General features: G+C 46.3%; 1 protein-coding gene across 1 annotated transcript in view; it reads right to left on the reverse strand.

Moving 5' to 3' along the window:
* LOC135527157 (neuronal PAS domain-containing protein 3-like) overlaps positions 1 to 21,967 on the reverse strand; it is a 435,357-nt gene that overhangs the window by 136,623 nt on the left and 276,767 nt on the right. The window contains exon 5 of the mRNA XM_064955797.1: positions 19,089 to 19,178. Within this exon, the coding sequence (XP_064811869.1) occupies positions 19,089 to 19,178 (90 nt within the window). The remainder of the gene's footprint in view (positions 1 to 19,088; positions 19,179 to 21,967) is intronic.

Here is a 21,967-nt window from a genome sequence, read left to right on the forward strand (position 1 = left end):
CTCCACACCAGGACAGTGTAAAACAGGTCATCCACACCAGGACAGTGTAAAACAGGTCCTCCACACCAGGACAGTGTAAAACAGGTCATCCACACCAGGACAGTGTAAAACAGAAGGTCCGCCACACCAGGACAGTGTAAAACAGGTCCTCCACACCAGGACAGTGTAAAACAGGTCCTCCACACCAGGACAGTGTAAAACAGGTCATCCACACCAGGACAGTGTAAAACAGGTCCTCCACACCAGGACAGTGTAAAACAGGTCATCCACACCAGGACAGTGTAAAACAGAAGGTCCGCCACACCAGGACAGTGTAAAACAGGTCCTCCACACCAGGACAGTGTAAAACAGGTCCTCCACACCAGGACAGTGTAAAACAGGTCCTCCACACCAGGACAGTGTAAAACAGGTCCTCCACACCAGGACAGTGTAAAACAGGTCATCCACACCAGGACAGTGTAAAACAGAAGGTCCGCCACACCAGGACAGTGTAAAACAGGTCCTCCACACCAGGACAGTGTAAAACAGGTCCTCCACACCAGGACAGTGTAAAACAGGTCCTCCACACCAGGACAGTGTAAAACAGGTCATCCACACCAGGACAGTGTAAAACAGGTCCTCCACACCAGGACAGTGTAAAACAGGTCATCCACACCAGGACAGTGTAAAACAGGTCCTCCACACCAGGACAGTGTAAAACAGGTCCTCCACACCAGGACAGTGTAAAACAGGTCCTCCACACCAGGACAGTGTAAAACAGGTCCCCCACACCAGGACAGTGTAAAACAGGTCCTCCACACCAGGACAGTGTAAAACAGGTCCTCCACACCAGGACAGTGTAAAACAGGTCCTCCACACCAGGACAGTGTAAAACAGGTCCTCCACACCAGGGCAGTGTAAAACAGGTCCTCCACACCAGAACAGTGTAAAACAGAAGGTCCTCCACACCAGGACAGTGTAAAACAGGTCCTCCACACCAGGACAGTGTAAAACAGGTCCTCCACACCAGGACAGTGTAAAACAGGTCCTCCACACAGGGCAGTGTAAAACAGGTCCTCCACACCAGGACAGTGTAAAACAGAAGCTCCTCCACACCAGGTCAGTGTAAAACAGAAGGTCCCCCACACCAGGTCAGTGTAAAACAGAAGGTCCCCCACACCAGGACAGTGTAAAACAGAAGGTCCCCCACACCAAGACAGTGTAAAACAGAAGGTCCCCACACCAGGGCAGTGTAAAACAGAAGGTCCCCCACACCAGGACAGTGTAAAACAGGTCCTTCACACCAGGACAGTGTAAAACAGAAGGTCCTTCACACCAGGGCAGTGTAAAACAGGTCCTTCACACCAGGACAGTGTAAAACAGCTCATCCACACCAGGTCAGTGTAAAACAGGTCATCCACACCAGGACAGTGTAAAACTGAAGCTCCTCCACACCAGGGCAGTGTAAAACAGAAGGTCCCCCACACCAGGACAGTGTAAAACAGAAGGTCCCCCACACCAGGACAGTGTAAAACAGGTCGTCCACACCAGGGCAGTGTAAAACAGAAGGTCCTTCACAACAGGGCAGTGTAAAACAGGTCCTCCACACCAGGGCAGGGTAAAACAGGTCCTTCACACCAGGGCAGGGTAAAACAGGTCCTTCACACCAGGGCAGGGTAAAACAGGTCCTTCACACCAGGACAGTGTAAAACAGGACCTTCACACCAGGACAGTGTAAAACAGGTCCTTCACACCAGGACAGTGTAAAACAGGTCATTCACACCAGGACAGTGTAAACAGAAACTCCACACCAGGGCAGTGTAAAACAGGTCCTCCACACCAGGACAGTGTAAAACAGGTCCTCCACACCAGGGCAGTGTAAAACAGAAGGTCCTCCACACCAGGACAGTGTAAAACAGGTCCTCCACACCAGGACAGTGTAAAACAGGTCCTCCACACCAGGGCAGTGTAAAACAGGTCATCCACACCAGGACAGTGTAAAACAGGTCATCCACACCAGGACAGTGTAAAACAGGTCATCCACACCAGGACAGTGTAAAACAGGTCCTCCACACCAGGACAGTGTAAAACAGGTCCTCCACACAGGGCAGTGTAAAACAGGTCCTCCACACCAGGACAGTGTAAAACAGAAGCTCCTCCACACCAGGTCAGTGTAAAACAGAAGGTCCCCCACACCAGGTCAGTGTAAAACAGAAGGTCCCCCACACCAGGACAGTGTAAAACAGAAGGTCCCCCACACCAGGACAGTGTAAAACAGAAGGTCCCCCACACCAGGGCAGTGTAAAACAGAAGGTCCCCCACACCAGGACAGTGTAAAACAGGTCCTTCACACCAGGACAGTGTAAAACAGAAGGTCCTTCACACCAGGGCAGTGTAAAACAGGTCCTTCACACCAGGACAGTGTAAAACAGCTCATCCACACCAGGTCAGTGTAAAACAGGTCATCCACACCAGGACAGTGTAAAACTGAAGCTCCTCCACACCAGGGCAGTGTAAAACAGAAGGTCCCCCACACCAGGACAGTGTAAAACAGAAGGTCCCCCACACCAGGACAGTGTAAAACAGGTCGTCCACACCAGGGCAGTGTAAAACAGAAGGTCCTTCACAACAGGGCAGTGTAAAACAGGTCCTCCACACCAGGGCCAGGTCCTTCACACCAGGGCAGGGTAAAACAGGTCCTTCACACCAGGGCAGGGTAAAACAGGTCCTTCACACCAGGGCAGGGTAAAACAGGTCCTTCACACCAGGGCAGGGTAAAACAGGTCCTTCACACCAGGGCAGGGTAAAACAGGTCCTTCACACCAGGGCAGGGTAAAACAGGTCCTTCACACCAGGGCAGGGTAAAACAGGTCCTTCACACCAGGGCAGGGTAAAACAGGTCCTTCACACCAGGGCAGGGTAAAACAGGTCCTTCACACCAGGACAGTGTAAAACAGGACCTTCACACCAGGACAGTGTAAAACAGGTCCTTCACACCAGGACAGTGTAAAACAGGTCATTCACACCAGGACAGTGTAAACAGAAACTCCACACCAGGGCAGTGTAAAACAGGTCCTCCACACCAGGACAGTGTAAAACAGGTCCTCCACACCAGGGCAGTGTAAAACAGAAGGTCCTCCACACCAGGACAGTGTAAAACAGAAGCTCCTCCACACCAGGTCAGTGTAAAACAGAAGGTCCCCCACACCAGGTCAGTGTAAAACAGAAGGTCCCCCACACCAGGACAGTGTAAAACAGAAGGTCCCCCACACCAAGACAGTGTAAAACAGAAGGTCCCCCACACCAGGGCAGTGTAAAACAGAAGGTCCCCCACACCAGGACAGTGTAAAACAGGTCCTTCACACCAGGACAGTGTAAAACAGAAGGTCCTTCACACCAGGGCAGTGTAAAACAGGTCCTTCACACCAGGACAGTGTAAAACAGCTCATCCACACCAGGTCAGTGTAAAACAGGTCATCCACACCAGGACAGTGTAAAACTGAAGCTCCTCCACACCAGGGCAGTGTAAAACAGAAGGTCCCCCACACCAGGACAGTGTAAAACAGAAGGTCCCCCACACCAGGACAGTGTAAAACAGGTCGTCCACACCAGGGCAGTGTAAAACAGAAGGTCCTTCACAACAGGGCAGTGTAAAACAGGTCCTCCACACCAGGGCAGGGTAAAACAGGTCCTTCACACCAGGGCAGGGTAAAACAGGTCCTTCACACCAGGGCAGGGTAAAACAGGTCCTTCACACCAGGACAGTGTAAAACAGGACCTTCACACCAGGACAGTGTAAAACAGGTCCTTCACACCAGGACAGTGTAAAACAGGTCATTCACACCAGGACAGTGTAAACAGAAACTCCACACCAGGGCAGTGTAAAACAGGTCCTCCACACCAGGACAGTGTAAAACAGGTCCTCCACACCAGGGCAGTGTAAAACAGAAGGTCCTCCACACCAGGACAGTGTAAAACAGGTCCTCCACACCAGGACAGTGTAAAACAGGTCCTCCACACCAGGGCAGTGTAAAACAGGTCATCCACACCAGGACAGTGTAAAACAGGTCATCCACACCAGGACAGTGTAAAACAGGTCATCCACACCAGGACAGTGTAAAACAGGTCCTCCACACCAGGACAGTGTAAAACAGGTCCTCCACACAGGGCAGTGTAAAACAGGTCCTCCACACCAGGACAGTGTAAAACAGAAGCTCCTCCACACCAGGTCAGTGTAAAACAGAAGGTCCCCCACACCAGGTCAGTGTAAAACAGAAGGTCCCCCACACCAGGACAGTGTAAAACAGAAGGTCCCCCACACCAGGACAGTGTAAAACAGAAGGTCCCCCACACCAGGGCAGTGTAAAACAGAAGGTCCCCCACACCAGGACAGTGTAAAACAGGTCCTTCACACCAGGACAGTGTAAAACAGAAGGTCCTTCACACCAGGGCAGTGTAAAACAGGTCCTTCACACCAGGACAGTGTAAAACAGCTCATCCACACCAGGTCAGTGTAAAACAGGTCATCCACACCAGGACAGTGTAAAACTGAAGCTCCTCCACACCAGGGCAGTGTAAAACAGAAGGTCCCCCACACCAGGACAGTGTAAAACAGAAGGTCCCCCACACCAGGACAGTGTAAAACAGGTCGTCCACACCAGGGCAGTGTAAAACAGAAGGTCCTTCACAACAGGGCAGTGTAAAACAGGTCCTCCACACCAGGGCAGGGTAAAACAGGTCCTTCACACCAGGGCAGGGTAAAACAGGTCCTTCACACCAGGGCAGGGTAAAACAGGTCCTTCACACCAGGGCAGGGTAAAACAGGTCCTTCACACCAGGGCAGGGTAAAACAGGTCCTTCACACCAGGGCAGGGTAAAACAGGTCCTTCACACCAGGGCAGGGTAAAACAGGTCCTTCACACCAGGGCAGGGTAAAACAGGTCCTTCACACCAGGGCAGGGTAAAACAGGTCCTTCACACCAGGGCAGGGTAAAACAGGTCCTTCACACCAGGACAGTGTAAAACAGGACCTTCACACCAGGACAGTGTAAAACAGGTCCTTCACACCAGGACAGTGTAAAACAGGTCATTCACACCAGGACAGTGTAAACAGAAACTCCACACCAGGGCAGTGTAAAACAGGTCCTCCACACCAGGACAGTGTAAAACAGGTCCTCCACACCAGGGCAGTGTAAAACAGAAGGTCCTCCACACCAGGACAGTGTAAAACAGGTCCTCCACACCAGGACAGTGTAAAACAGGTCCTCCACACCAGGGCAGTGTAAAACAGGTCATCCACACCAGGTCAGTGTAAAACAGGTCATCCACACCAGGACAGTGTAAAACAGGTCATCCACACCAGGACAGTGTAAAACAGGTCATCCACACCAGGACAGTGTAAAACAGGTCCTCCACACCAGGACAGTGTAAAACAGAAGGTCCTCCACACCAGGACAGTGTAAAACAGGTCCTCCACACCAGGGCAGTGTAAAACAGGTCCTCCACACCAGGACAGTGTAAAACAGGTCCTCCACACCAGGACAGTGTAAAACAGGTCATCCACACCAGGACAGTGTAAAACAGAAACTCCACACCAGGGCAGTGTAAAACAGGTCCTCCACACCAGGACAGTGTAAAACAGGTCATCCACACCAGGACAGTGTAAAACAGGTCCTCCACACCAGGGCATTGTAAAACAGGTCCTCCACACCAGGACAGTGTAAAACAGGTCCTCCACACCAGGACAGTGTAAAACAGGTCCTCCACACCAGGGCAGTGTAAAACAGGTCCTCCACACCAGGACAGTGTAAAACAGGTCCTCCACACCAGGACAGTGTAAAACAGGTCCTCCACACCAGGACAGTGTAAAACAGGTCCTCCACACCAGGACAGTGTAAAACAGGTCCTCCACACCAGGACAGTGTAAAACAGGTCCTACACACCAGGACAGTGTAAAACAGGTCCTCCACACCAGGACAGTGTAAAACAGGTCATCCACACCAGGACAGTGTAAAACAGAAGGTCCCCCACACATGGACAGTGTAAAAAAGGTCCTCCACACCAGGACAGTGTAAAATAGGTCCTCCACACCAGGACAGTGTAAAACAGGTCATCCACACCAGGACAGTGTAAAACAGAAGGTCCTCCACACCAGGACAGTGTAAAACAGAAACTCCACACCAGGACAGTTTAAAACAGAAGGTCCTCCACACCAGGACAGTGTAAAACAGAAGGTCCTTCACACCAGGACAGTGTAAAACAGAAGGTCCCCCACACCAGGACAGTGTAAAACAGGTCCTCCACACCAGGACAGTGTAAAACAGGTCCTCCACACCAGGACAGTGTAAAACAGAAGGTCCCCCACACCAGGACAGTGTAAAACAGAAGGTCCTCCACACCAGGACAGTGTAAAACAGGTCCTCCACACCAGGACAGTGTAAAACAGGTCCTCCACACCAGGACAGTGTAAAACAGAAGGTCCCCCACACCAGGACAGTGTAAAACAGGTCCTCTACACCAGGACAGTGTAAAACAGAAGGTCCCCCACACCAGGACAGTGTAAAACAGGTCCTCCACACCAGGACAGTGTAAAACAGAAGGTCCCCCACACCAGGACAGTGTAAAACAGGTCCTCCACACCAGGACAGTGTAAAACAGGTCCTCCACACCAGGACAGTGTAAAACAGGTCCTCCACACCAGGACAGTGTAAAACAGGTCCTCCACACCAGGACAGTGTAAAACAGAAGGTCCCCCACACCAGGACAGTGTAAAACAGAAGGTCCTCCACACCAGGACAGTGTAAAACAGGTCCTCCACACCAGGACAGTGTAAAACAGGTCCTCCACACCAGGACAGTGTAAAACAGAAGGTCCCCCACACCAGGACAGTGTAAAACAGGTCCTCTACACCAGGACAGTGTAAAACAGAAGGTCCCCCACACCAGGACAGTGTAAAACAGGTCCTCCACACCAGGACAGTGTAAAACAGAAGGTCCCCCACACCAGGACAGTGTAAAACAGGTCCTCCACACCAGGACAGTGTAAAACAGAAGGTCCTCCACACCAGGGCAGTGTAAAACAGGTCCTCCACACCAGGACAGTGTAAAACAGAAGGTCCCCCACACCAGGACAGTGTAAAACAGGTCCTCCATACCAGGACAGTGTAAAACAGAAGGTCCTCCACACCAGGACAGTGTAAAACAGGTCCTCCACACCAGGACAGTGTAAAACAGGTCCTCCACACCAGGACAGTGTAAAACAGAAGGTCCTTCACACCAGGACAGTGTACAACAGAAGGTCCTCCACACCAGGACAGTGTAAAACAGAAACTACACACAAAGGGCAGTGTAAAACAGAAGGTCCTCCACACCAGGACAGTGTAAAACAGGTCCTCCACACCAGGACAGTGTAAAACAGGTCCTCCACACCAGGACAGTGTAAAACAGAAGGTCCGCCACACCAGGACAGTGTAAAACAGGTCCTCCACACCAGGACAGTGTAAAACAGAAATTCCACACCAGGACAGTGTAAAACAGAAGGTCCGCCACACCAGGACAGTGTAAAACAGGTCCTCCACACCAGGACAGTGTAAAACAGAAATTCCACACCAGGACAGTGTAAAACAGGTCCTCCACACCAGGACAGTGTAAAACAGAAGGTCCTTCACACCAGGACAGTGTACAACAGAAACTCCACACCAGGACAGTGTAAAACAGGTCCTCCACACCAGGACAGTGTAAAACAGAAGGTCCTCCACACCAGGACAGTGTAAAACAGAAACTCCACACAAAGGGCAGTGTAAAACAGAAGGTCCGCCACACCAGGACAGTGTACAAATCAAAAACTGGCAAAGTAGTGGCAGAGGAGATCTCAGACATTGTGGAAGAGTTTGTGATAGAGCCGAGCAAGATTGTAGCTGTGACTGTTGATAATGCCGGCAATACGGATGTTGCCATCAAGAGGCTCCACATCCTAAAAATAGATGCTTTGCGCACACATTGAATCTGGCAGAGGAGAACATCTACTAAATTACTTCCATTAATAAATGGGCAGCTCATATCAGGGCAGTGGTCGTGTGGTTCAAGAGTTCCTTGATGTCCAAAACAGTCTTGAAAGAAAAGCAGCAGCTCCTTGGTAAGAAGCCATTCAAATCTATTAAAGTATTGTTTTGAAATTCCAACATTTAACAATTTAATTCAATATAAAGGGTGTGGTAATTAAATGTATGTTGTTTTTTTGTTGTTGTTCAGTCCTTCCGCAACACTCACTCATCCTTGATGTCAAGACCAGATGGAACTCTATCTAACGATAGAGAGATTCATGGAGCAGTATCCAGCGATCCAAGCAGCAGCCTTGGACCCACGACTGAGAAAAGCAATGACCAAGGACAACCTGGACCGTCTGAAGGACGAGGACTTCCTTAAGACTGAGGAGTTTGTCCAGTTCATGAGAATCCTCTATACATCCACACTGTGTGTGTCATGTGAAAAGAATGCCACCTGTGGACAGATCATACCCATCCTCCACAAATTGGAAGAGCACTTCACTGTGAAGCATGAAGATACAACATTTGTGGCAACCATCAAAGAGAACGTGTGGGAGAACCTCTCCAAGCGCTAACAGGATGAGGACATTCAAGACTTCCTGCATGAGGCCACAGCAATGGACCCCAGATTTAAAGGGAGGCCAGTGAGTGACGTCACCTGGGTCAGTCTGAGGAAGGCAACTGTTGAGGCCAATGTGACAAGAGCAACACCGGGGATCTCAGAGGAACCGGAACAGACATGCACAGAGCACCAGCAACAAGATGAGGAGTCTGAAGGAGGAGACATTCCCTCCATTGTACAAAACAAGGAGTGCCTTGGAGGAGCTGTTCTCAGAGGAGGACAGGGAGTTGAGGTCCAACAGGACACGTTGTTCCTCACCCTCAGCGAGCGTGTTGATCTAGAGGTGGAGCTCTACAAAGGCCTGCCTCCCATCCCCATGGCTGAAGATCCTGTGATGTGGTGGTGGGAGAAGAGAGCTACTCTGCCTCTCACAAAAAGTGCAACAAGCTACCTGTGTGCTCAAGCCTCCTCCACCCCTAGCGAGATTGTATTTTCGACTGAAGGGAACACAATAAGCCAGGAGAGGTCCCGACTTCTGCCAGAGAAGGCAAATATTCTCCAGAAGAACTGCTAAGAACTGTTAGTCCTTCTGCAGCCTACCTGCATGCCCCACCATGTTGTTCTATAACACTGTCTTTTCTTTTGCAGGAAAATATTGTTTACTTCATTTGTTTTACATTTCCATCATCACAACATTAGTCTATAATAGTGATTTGTTCAAAACATTGCTGTTTCGTTTGCTGTAAATAATTGTTTATTTAAATTTTATTTATTTGACAAAGGATTGAAGCGATTTGCTTAAATGGTGCAGGTGCCCTTTAATTTATATTTTTGGTAACTTTATACTACTAATATAGTGCTGTATTTACAACACTTACAAAACATAATTGCCCCTATCAATATAACAAAATCTCAACTATCCTAATCCAACATTTTGCTAGTTGAATGAATCCCAAAGTGATACAAAATTGTCATTTTTGACGGTGGCAGTTTCATGGCTGTGCTAGACATTAAGTCGGAGGCAGTCTGATGATGATATTCTGCAGCAGAGCAGATAGCACAGAGAAACAGGGACTGTCTGGAATGACAGGCCTGTCCTTGTTTTCATTCAGGGCTCAGGAGTCTACAGGGCCAGCGGGTTCACTGAGGTGGCTCAATTAAACATGACCTTCCCCTGGCCCTGCCATCACTAGCAGTCCTCAAGTAAATGGCCGCCTTCTCCCTCTGCTCTGTCGCACCGACAACATCATAAATAAAATAATGCTTATTACCCATTTAGTAACATTCTGTATTCATGCCCTGATAGGCTATTTAAACATACATAGAGGGAAAAAAATTCCCCTCCCATATGCTTACTGAGGCTTGACGTTATCTTCCCCTCAGCATTTGATTGATAATAGTGTGTCCATTTGTTTTGGATTCACTACAGAGGTCAATTTCGTGTTTGCTCTGGGTTATGGGGAGTTACAGTACAGAGCAGCTGAATTTCACTTGCAAAAACTCCTCACAGTGCAGATTAATAGCTAAATGAAAACATTATTTGGGAAATACATTAACAGTCAACAGTCTTTATTTGTACTATTTTCTACATTGTAGAATAATAGTGAAGACATCAAAACTATGAAATAACACAATCATGTAGTAACCAAGAAAGTGTTAAACAAATCCAAATATTGTTGTAAATCAGATTATTCAAAGTAGCCACCCTTTGGCTTAATGACAGCTTTGCAAACGCATGGCATTCTCTCAACCAGCTTCATAAGGTAGTCACCTGGAATGCATTTCAATTAACAGGTGTGCCTTGTCAAAAATGTATTTGTGGAATATCTTCCCTTCTTAATACGTTTGAGCCAATCAGTTGTGTTGTGACAAGGTAGGGGGGTATACAGAAGACAGCCCTATTTGGTCCATATTATGGCAAGAACAGCTTAAATAAGCAAAGAAAAACAACAGTCCATCATTACTTTAAGACATGAAGGTCAGTCAATACGGAACATTTCAGGAACTTTCTCTAAGTGTAGTCGCTATGATGAAACTGTCTCTCATGAGGACCGCCACAGGAATGGAAGACCCAGAGTTACCTCTGCTGCAGAGGATAAATTCATTAGAGTTACCAGCCTCAGAAATTGCAGCCCAAATAAATGCTTCACAGAGTTCAAGTAACAGACACATCTCAACATCAACATCAACTGTTCAGTGGAGACTGTGTGAAACAGGCCTTCATGGTCGAATTGCTGCAAAGAAACCACTAGTAAAGGACACCAATAAGAAGAAAATATTTGCTTGGGCCAAGAAACAAGAGCAATGGACATTATAGACAGGTGGAAATCTGTCCTTTGGTCTGATGAGTCCAAATTTGAGATTTTTTGTTCCAACCGCCGTGTCTTTGTGAGACGCAGAGTTGCTGAACAGATGATCAACGCATGTGTGGTTTTCCACTGTAAAGCATGGAGGAGGAGGTGTGATGGTGTGGGGGTGCCTTACTGGTGACACTGTCAGTGATTTATTTAGAATTCAAGGCACACTTAACCAGCATGGCTACCACAGTATTCTGCAGCAAAATGCCATCTCATCTGGTTAAAGCTTAGTGGGACCATCATTTGTTTTTCAACAGGACAATGACACAACACACCTCCAGGCTGTGTAAGGGCTATTTGACCAAGAAGGAGAGTGATGGAGTGCTGCATCAGATGACCTGGCCTCCACAATCACCCGACCTGAACCCAATTGAGATGGTTTGGGATGAGTTGGACTGCAGAGTGAAGGACAAGCAGCCAACAAGTGTAGTGTTCTCTCAACATATGTAGGAACTCCTTCAAGACTGTTGGAAAAGCATTCCAGGTGAAGCTGGTTGAGAGAATGCCAAGAGTGTGCAAAGCTGTCATCAAGGCAAAGGGTGGCTACTTTGATGAATCTAAAATCTATTTGATTTGTTTAACACTTTTTTAGTTACTACATGATTCTCTTTGTGTTATTTCATAGTTTTGATGTTTCACGATTATTCTACAATGTAGAAAATAATCAAATAAAGAAAGGTGTGTACAAACTTTTGACTGGTACTGTATAACAAATTACTCATTTTGCAGAAATATTTCAGAGAGAAAATATACAGTACAGTAAATTCAATAAGAATTGAAGAATACCTTACTACAAGTATTCAATTTTTGAAAATAGACCGTTTCATCATTTTATTGATTGATCCACACAACACAAACAATGACAAATTAACTGACTAATCCAACAATTTAATTTGGTCAGGGTGACAGTTTAAAAAAATCTGTATAATCTATTATTAGGCTAAGAATCGGAGTAATCTGTGGAACGCTGAGAGAAGGGACTGGGAGTATGAGAAGGGTGTGTGTAAACTGTGTGTGTGTGTGTCAGGGAATGAGGAATAAAAGAGGACGAGGATTGATCGGCTCACAAAGATGTGATCAGACATTCAGGCAAATGTTTATCCTGATATAATCAGTATGCCCTGTCCATCCCACTTGGCCTTACATCCTCTGGGAGCTGGAAGCAGGGGGTTGCTGCAGTCTCATCCAGCCCCATTGCAAGCGAGGAGATCTGGGCTAGGGTTAGAGTAGGGAGAGGGTGGAGGGGTGTAGGGATCAGGCTCCTGGTGGCTTTCAAATGGCCCTCTCTATCCCTCTGTGTGCATGCAGCCACACATTCACAGCGCTGTCACTTAAAGCAAAGCAGATGCCTACATTCAATTCCCGCTTCACAATTGGAAAAGCCTTTTGTAGTGAAACGTGAATGCGAGCAGGGCACTGAGGTCTAACCGGTGTCGCTCTACAATAAAAGGGAGGCCTTGTTTCGTGAAGGAGGGAGAGAGATTTAACCCTCCCTCCCTCTGACACAAAGAAAGGCATTGGAAATATGCCAACTCAATCACATTGCTGAGCACATAAACAATGGAAAGAGAGCGAGCTTCAACCATATGGTCCCGCTATACATGTCAGGCTCTCAATGTGCCGTTCCTGTAATACTTGAGAGCGTTGTAACATGTTTCTGCAGGGGTGAGTCCTTGGAACGGGTTAAAATACAAAAGCCAGCAATTCCTTTGAGACAGATGAAAAGTCAGATGGTCGCTGTATTCCAGATGTATCAATTTCCTTGGATATTCAGTCCATGCACTGGCAGGGGTGCCGGCATGGAATGGGCCGTGTTCCAAAAGCTAATATTCTGTTGGCCGGAATAATGCAATTATTATTTTCCTAGCTATCAGCCTATGCACAGAGTGCCATCTGTTATACAAAGCAAACATTCACATCTCAATTGCCCAACAGACAGCTGCATGGTCACACGTCCACATCACCACAGAACACAGAATCTCCACATCGTGCCAGCACTTTGCCAATCTCCACATCGTGCCAGCACTTTGCCAATCTCCACATCGTGCCAGCACTTTGCCAATCTCCACATCGTGCCAGCACTTTGCCAATCTCCACATCGTGCCAGCACTTTGCCAATCTCCACATCGTGCCAGCACTTTGCCAATCTCCACATCGTGCCAGCACTTTGCCAATCTCCACATCGTGCCAGCACTTTGCCAATCTCCACATCGTGCCAGCACTTTGCCAATCTCCACATCGTGCCAGCACTTTGCCAATCTCCACATCGTGCCAGCACTTTGCCAATCTCCACATCGTGCCAGCACTTTGCCAATCTCCACATCATGCCAGCACTTTGCCAATCTCCACATCGTGCCAGCACTTTGCCAATCTCCACATCGTGCCAGCACTTTGCCAATCTCCACATCGTGCCAGCACTTTGCCAATCTCCACATCGTGCCAGCACTTTGCCAACACAAGAATTTTACAGGGGGTTCCATGACAGTATTTGGATTAACAGGGTCAGTGTCCTTAATGGCACCCTGTTCCCTACATTCCCCATGGGCCCTGGTCAAAAGTAGTGCACGACATAGGGAGTAGGGTGCCATTTAGGATGCAAACAGGGTAAAAGACAGATTCCTCTACAATCCTGATCTACCTAAAAATGCTACACAAACACATGCTGAATCAGCCGAGCCCAGAGGTTCTACTAGATCCCAACTGCAGTGTCTGTCTGCTGCAAGGCATGTCTGTCTTTCAATTCCATGGCAAGCTACAACAATTCCAATGGCACAGTTACAGAACTGTTAAATACCGGCATTATCTGGGATAAATTGTTGCGGCAGTAGTGGAGTTTTAGCAGGCAGATACGTATAAATTACACCAAATTTGTCTAATAACAACCATTATCCCTTGTCCAAAAAATCATTTACATAGCCCACTGAATCTACCATTAACACACTGTACAATTCAGCATTGATACTTTCCATTCTATTACAAAATAATGACCATTCTAGAATGCCTGCTTCCTAAAAGGGGAGCTATGGTCACTGATTAGTCATGAAGACAGAACATTAATTCACAGAATTAAGACATTCACTGAGGTACCTCACAGAACTAAGACATTCACTGAGACACCTCACAGAACTAAGACATACACTGAGACACCTCACAGAACTAAGACATACACTGAGACACCTCACAGAACTAAGACATACACTGAGGTACCTCACAGAACTAAGACATACACTGAGGCACCTCACAGAACTAAGACATACACTGAGACACCTCAAAGAACTAAGACATACACTGAGGTACCTCAAAGAACTATGACATACACTGAGGCACCTCAAAGAACTAAGACATACACTGAGACACCTCACAGAACTAAGACATACACTGAGGCACCTCACAGAACTAAGACATACACTGAGACACCTCAAAGAACTAAGACATACACTGAGGCACCTCAAAGAACTATGACATACACTGAGACACCTCACAGAACTAAGACATACACTGAGGCACCTCACAGAACTAAGACATACACTGAGACACCTCACAGAACTAAGACATACACTGAGACACCTCACAGAACTAAGACATACACTGAGACACCTCACAGAACTAAGACATACACTGAGGCACCTCACAGAACTAAGACATACACTGAGGCACCTCACAGAACTAAGACATACACTGAGGCACCTCACAGAACTAAGACATACACTGAGACACCGCACAGAACTAAGACATACACTGAGACACCTCACAGAACTAAGACATACACTGAGGCACCTCACAGAACTAAGACATACACTGAGGCACCTCACAGAACTAAGACATACACTGAGGCACCTCACAGAACTAAGACATACACTGAGGCACCTCACAGAACTAAGACATACACTGAGACACCTCACAGAACTAAGACATACACTGAGGCACCTCAAAGAACTAAGACATACACTGAGACACCTCAAAGAACTAAGACATACACTGAGGCACCTCACAGAACTAAGACATACACTGAGGCACCTCACAGAAGTAAGACATACACTGAGGCACCTCACAGAACTAAGACATACACTGAGGCACCTCACAGAACTAAGACATACACTGAGGCACCTCACAGAAGTAAGACATACACTGAGGCACCTCACAGAACTAAGACATACACTGAGACACCTCACAGAACTAAGACATACACTGAGGCACCTCAAAGAACTAAGACATACACTGAGACACCTCAAAGAACTAAGACATACACTGAGGCACCTCACAGAACTAAGACATACACTGAGGCACCTCACAGAAGTAAGACATACACTGAGGCACCTCACAGAACTAAGACATACACTGAGGCACCTCACAGAACTAAGACATACACTGAGACACCTCACAGAACTAAGACATACACTGAGGCACCTCAAAGAACTAAGACATACACTGAGGCACCTTACAGAACTAAGACATACACTGAGGCACCTCAAAGAACTAAGACATACACTGAGACACCTCAAAGAACTAAGACATACACAGAGACACCTCACAGAACTAAGACATACACTGAGGCACCTCACAGAACTAAGACATACACTGAGACACCTCAAAGAACTAAGACATACACTGAGACACCTCACAGAACTAAGACATACACTGAGACACCTCACAGAACTAAGACATACACTGAGGCACCTCACAGAACTAAGACATACACTGAGACACCTCACAGAACTAAGAAATACACTGAGACACCTCAAAGAACTAAGACATACACTGAGGCACCTCACAGAACTAAGACATACACTGAGGAACCTCACAGAACTAAGACATACACTGAGGCACCTCACAGAAGTAAGACATACACTGAGGCACCTCACAGAACTAAGACATACACTGAGACACCTCACAGAACTAAGACATACACTGAGGTACCTCACAGAACTAAGACATACACTGAGGCACCTCACAGAACTAAGACATACACTGAGACACCTCAAAGAACTAAGACATACACTGAGACACCTCACAGAACTAAGACATACACTGAGACACCTCACAGAACTAAGACATACACTGAGGCACCTCACAGAACTAAGACATACACTGAGACACCTCACAGAACTAAGACATACACTGAGACACCTCAAAGAACTAAGACATACACTGAGGCACCTCACAGAACTAAGACATACACTGAGGAACCTCACAGAACTAAGACATACACTGAGGCACCTCACAGAAGTAAGACATACACTGAGGCACCTCACAGAACTAAGACATACACTGAGACACCTCACAGAACTAAGACATACACTGAGGCACCTCAAAGAACTAAGACATACACTGAGACACCTCAAAGAACTAAGACATACACTGAGGCACCTCACAGAACTAAGACATACACTGAGGCACCTCACAGAACTAAGACATACACTGAGGCACCTCACAGAAGTAAGACATACACTGAGGCACCTCACAGAACTAAGACATATACTGAGACACCTCACAGAACTAAGACATACACTGAGACACCTCAAAGAACTAAGACATACACTGAGACACCTCACAGAACTAAGACATACACTGAGACACCTCAAAGAACTAAGACATACACTGAGGCACCTCACAGAACTAGGACATACACTGAGACACCTCACAGAACTAAGACATACACTGAGACACCTCAAAGAACTAAGACATACACTGAGGCACCTCACAGAACTAAGACATACACTGAGACACCTCAAAGAACTAAGACATACACTGAGACACCTCACAGAACTAAGACATACACTGAGACACCTCAAAGAACTAAGACATACACTGAGACACCTCACAGAACTAAGACATACACTGAGGCACCTCAAAGAACTAAGACATACACTGAGACACCTCAAAGAACTAAGACATACACTGAGACACCTCACAGAACTAAGACATACACTGAGACACCTCACAGAACTAAGACATACACTGAGGCACCTCACAGAACTAAGACATACACTGAGGCACCTCAAAGAACTAAGACATACACTGAGGCACCTGCAATTAACTGGTGGAGACAGAGGCTTATGCACAATTTAGGCTTATGCACAATAACAAAAATGGTAATTCTGACCATCTGTTCACTGAACTGACTGGCTACACAACTGGTGCCATTATAAGAGCCACTTCACACTAGCACAGCCCTGTCCAATACAATCTTTAAAATCAAAATATGGTAATACGTTTACAGAGAGTTCAGACAGACTAAGGTATTACACATCACACGCAGCATTCTGGACTTTACAATCATCAATGATCAGTTAGCTCAATTTAAAAAGTTGAGTTGCTGGAACTTGATTTCAGACCTTATTCACTAGATACATATTCATTGATTGGTTTTGTCTACAAGGCTATTAAAAGTGTTACTGTAATAACTTACTAATTTCCCTGTACTATATGATCTTGAAGCAAACAGGTAAAAGACTATTGAGCCAACAATCCTTCCCTCAGTCCTTCCCTCCACAAGCCAACATATTGGTCGAAGACATTAACTTTTACAATAAAAAAAAAAAAATACTCAAGTTTGATAGAGGGAAGAGCCATTAATTCCATAGTGAGTCCTAACTTATGATTTCATTAACACTGTGTTTGATTTCTAGACATTGAATATTTTTCATAAATCTGCTTTAGATGGTCAGCCTGGCACCATTAAATGCAGAATCTTGACAATATGAAAAAGGCTTAAAAACCCTCCTAGATCTAATTAATGTAGAAAATAATTAGCAACAATGTTAAAAAGAAGTGGCTTGGCAGACAGATTAAGTGGCTAAAAAGTAAAACAGCAATTAAGATCATGGTGGGTTAGTGTGTACACATGTTAGATTATACAACTGACTCATACAAGGCAAAAATCCCAGAACTGTGTCTCACACACACACACACACACACACACACACACACACACACACACACACACACACACACACACACACACACACACACACACACACACACACACACACACACACACACACACACACACACACAAACACACACACACACACACAATTAATCAATTATTTGATAGAAATCATTAATACATCTTTACTTGAATTCATGTGTAGATAGATGTGGCTAGAGCCTATACACTTTTCCTATTTTAATTTGGTAAACTGATTGCCTTTTTGGTCCTTTATATTGTCGTGTAATATCTAATTCAGCGAAACATTGTCTATGCATTCTCTCAGAGATTTCTACATCATAATGTTATTACAGAATACTTCATTATGAGTCCTGTAATACAAACACACACACGCTGACCACTCTACTATTTGGCTACATCTATTGGCTATATAATGGTTCATTATTATTATACATTTTTCACTGTGAGGGAAATAGTATGTGGCTCAGTTGGTAGTGTGTGGCGCTTGCACCGCCAGGGTTGTGGGTTGGATTGAGGCCACCCAGATGCAAAATTCATGCACGCATTACTGTAAGTCATGCTAAATGGCATACTGTATATTATATAATATAAATGGCATATATAATGTAAATAGAATATATTATATAAATGGCATATATTAAATATACCTAGACACCTAGATATAATGCACTAGTCTGCTAAAATAGAGCCCTGGACAGAAAGCAGGCTCACCAGTACCTACGTACAGGGCATGTAAATCATTTGGCCACATCTATTGGTTATATAATGGTCAAGTCTATACCTAGAAATATAATTTGGGAGATAGGCTCTGTATGGTCTCTAGTCATTCTTCTATAGACCTGTGTGTGTGTGTGTTTGCTCTCTAGTCTGTCTGTCTGTCTGTCTGTCTGTTAGCCCCGGAGACAAAGCTATGGTGTTTGGAACCATTAGAATCTTCAAGGTCACTCCCCCTGACGTTTGACCTCTGAAACGGCTCAGTCTGTTTATTGACATGTACTTGAACCGGCCAATAGCAGACGCGGACCTGTTAACACACCACTGAGATGAAAAGCACCTTCTGATAAAATATGCAGCATTGATGGCTGCAAATTAACTACAGGGCGAACAAGCTGATGGGATGTTAAATTAGCTATAATTTGTCTGAATTGTCTTCTAGCGGCCACTGATAAACAAAAGAAACAGAGGGGAAAAGCGCAGTAGTAGCAACAAGGCATTGACGGTTGTTGCACTCACCTGTGAAAGCCCCAGGTATATAGACACCGTCTCAGAGATGTACAAAAACCTTCCCTCCTTGTTTAGTGTAAATACAAATCCATCCAGGGACTGTGGGAGAGAGAGAAAGAGAGAGACGGAGAAGGAAAGAGAGAGAGAGATTGTGTTAGATAAGGTGTATACTGGTGTACTGGTACAAAGCATGTAGAGGGAACCCTCTGAGTGTTGTCTGTCTGCCTGCCTGACTGCCTGCCTGCCTGCCTGCCTGCCTGTCTGTCTGTCTGCAAATCAAAATTACACCTCCTCATGTGGAAGGTAATATCTCTCATGACAGTAGAAATTTCACACAGTGTGTGAAAGCAGGAAAACAACAGTAAGCAAACCCAAGTTGGCACAAACAAAGATAATAAAACGTACAGCACTTCAAAACATATCATCATCATAGTAGTCCATTCCAGTCCATAGCCATATGATGTGTGTTCTCCCCCTGCAAAGTCTACTAAAATATGCTGGTAAGGTCTTTTCCAGGATGCTGGTAAAGTCTATTCAGTATATTGATCCATTCCACACCAAGCCCATTTCATGTGTGTGTATTCTCTTCCTGGATAGTCTTCATCCAGTCAAAATCCATGTAATGTGTGTTTTTACTTCCTGAATGTTGTCTACTCCAGTATGCCGGTTCAATGTCTAATGACGGCCCTGCTATTGGTTCACGACAGGACGCAGCACTCTGTTCTGAGCCCAGCCTCCAACAGTTAACAATTAAGACACCCAGGTCACTCAAGTTAATTACTTCTGCTCCCCCGCTGGCTTCTGTAGGGGCAGCTAACCACAGGCACACGCCACAAAGAAAAAGTCCAAATGAAGCCTAATAGATGGAGCAAAACAAGTCCGGCGCTGTGACTACAGGCCCTGATTGCACAATGTCACCGTCGCTGATCTGATCACCTTTTCTAGGAAAATGAGGATAACTCTGTCGTGTTGCGGGCAGTGTTGCAGGTCAGATTGCCATGGTATTTCATATTTGCGGGCGATTTATTTTCCCCCATCAACTTAAAAGGAGCACCAAGCAGCAGCTGGTGAAAGGATAGAGAGAGAGAGAGAGAGAGAGAGAGAGAGAGAGAGGAGAGAGAGAGGAGAGAGAGAGAGAGAGAGAGGAGAGAGAGAGGAGAGAGAGAAAAAAGTGGGAGAGTGATAGAAGAGAGAGAGCAAGAGCAAGAGAGAAAGTCTCTGTATCCACTGATAAAACAGGGCAGCCTGGGGCTATTTATGCAGCTGACAACAGCAACTCCCACTGAGGCCCTGCTGCAGCCAGCTCCCAGCCAGCTTTTAGCCAGCTCCCAGCCAGCTTTCAACCAGCTTTTAGCCAGCTCCCAGCCAGCTTCCAGCCAGCTTCCAGCCAGCTTCCAGCCAGCTTTTAGCCAGCTCCCAGCCAGCTCCCAGCCAGCTTTTAGCCAGCTTTTAGCCAGCTCCCAGCCAGCTTCCAGCCAGCTTTTAGCCAGCTCCCAGCCAGCTCCCAGCCAGCTTCCAGCCAGCTTTTAGCCAGCTCCCAGCCAGCTCCCAGCCAGCTTTTAGCCAGCTCCCAGCCAGCTTTCAACCAGCTTCTAGCCAGCTCCCAGCCAGCTCCCAGCCAGCTTCTAGCCAGCTTTCCCAAACACACACACATCTGCCAGGGGGAAGGGGAGCTTCCTTACATTACACATCTATCGCTAGCACCGATTTAGCGCCTAACATCTACAGACAAAGGAGACTCATAGTTTGGCTTTTTGTTTGCTCTCGGCATGGGAGAGGTACATGCATCACGTCTTGGGTGGGTCTGGAAAATTTTATACTTTTATATTGATCTCAAGGAGAAAGCAGCTGAACAACTTAATTTGCACAGATTACTGCAATAATTGTCCATATCAGATTGTGTATCATAAACTGTGCATTAGCCTTTAATATAAATAATACCATTTCAAGTATATAATTTATATCAACTGTAATTTTTACTTTCAGTTTATATTTACTGTGCATTCGTCACTAAGAGCATCCCCACTCTCTAGTATCCTACTTGTCATCAAATAGCTTCCACCGGTCATTGTGTTCTGGTGGAGAGCTAAGCTGGAGGCCCTTTATTCCAGCAGCACCAGCCAGTGGTTCTCTATCCTTCCTTCCTTCCTTCCTTCCTTCCTTCCTTCCTTCCTTCCTTCCTTCCTTCCTTCCTTCCTTCCTTCCTTCCTTCCTTCCTTCCTTCCTTCCTTCCTTCCTTCCTGTCAGTTCATTTCAGTTCCCATCAGGGAGAGCACCTTAGCGCCCCAGCAGCAGTGACACACTCTGCCACCCCGTGACCAGAGGATGGGGGGCTCCGGCGGTGTAAAGCTATCATCCGTCCCCACAGATCTCACCCTGCCTGTCACACTGAGCCCCAGCACTCACCCCTACCCAGTCTCCAATCATTTCTCCCTGTCCTGCCTGCCTGATCCTCTTTAAAATGCCTAGCATCTGCGGCCCAGGAAAAGGCAACTCCTTAGAGGGGGGAGACGATTTGCAGAGCTGAGAAAATGCTACACACACCGGAGTTGTACCGTTCCTCTAGCTAGCTTCCATCTCCACAGTGATAAACGGCCACTGTTTACAGGCTAACCACTGTGTAAAGTGCGCTATAAATCACAGCGGAGACAAACTTCTGGGGGAGAAATGTGTTACATTAAAATGGGATTCTAAAGTAATTTATTTAAAAACATTTCTGGTTGCTTTGACTCAGTAACGCACCTTTTGTTGTGGTGTGCAGTGGGAGTGGGGAGTAGGAACAGATCCTACAGTGTTAGGTTGATCTGGTTGGCAGGCCCTGAACTCTAACCCCTGGCATCACACAGGTAATATAGGTAATATCCCATTTAGCAGACGCTTTTGTCCAA

The sequence above is a fragment of the Oncorhynchus masou genome, chromosome 32, assembly GCF_036934945.1.
Source record: "Oncorhynchus masou masou isolate Uvic2021 chromosome 32, UVic_Omas_1.1, whole genome shotgun sequence".
NCBI lineage: Eukaryota > Metazoa > Chordata > Actinopteri > Salmoniformes > Salmonidae > Oncorhynchus > Oncorhynchus masou.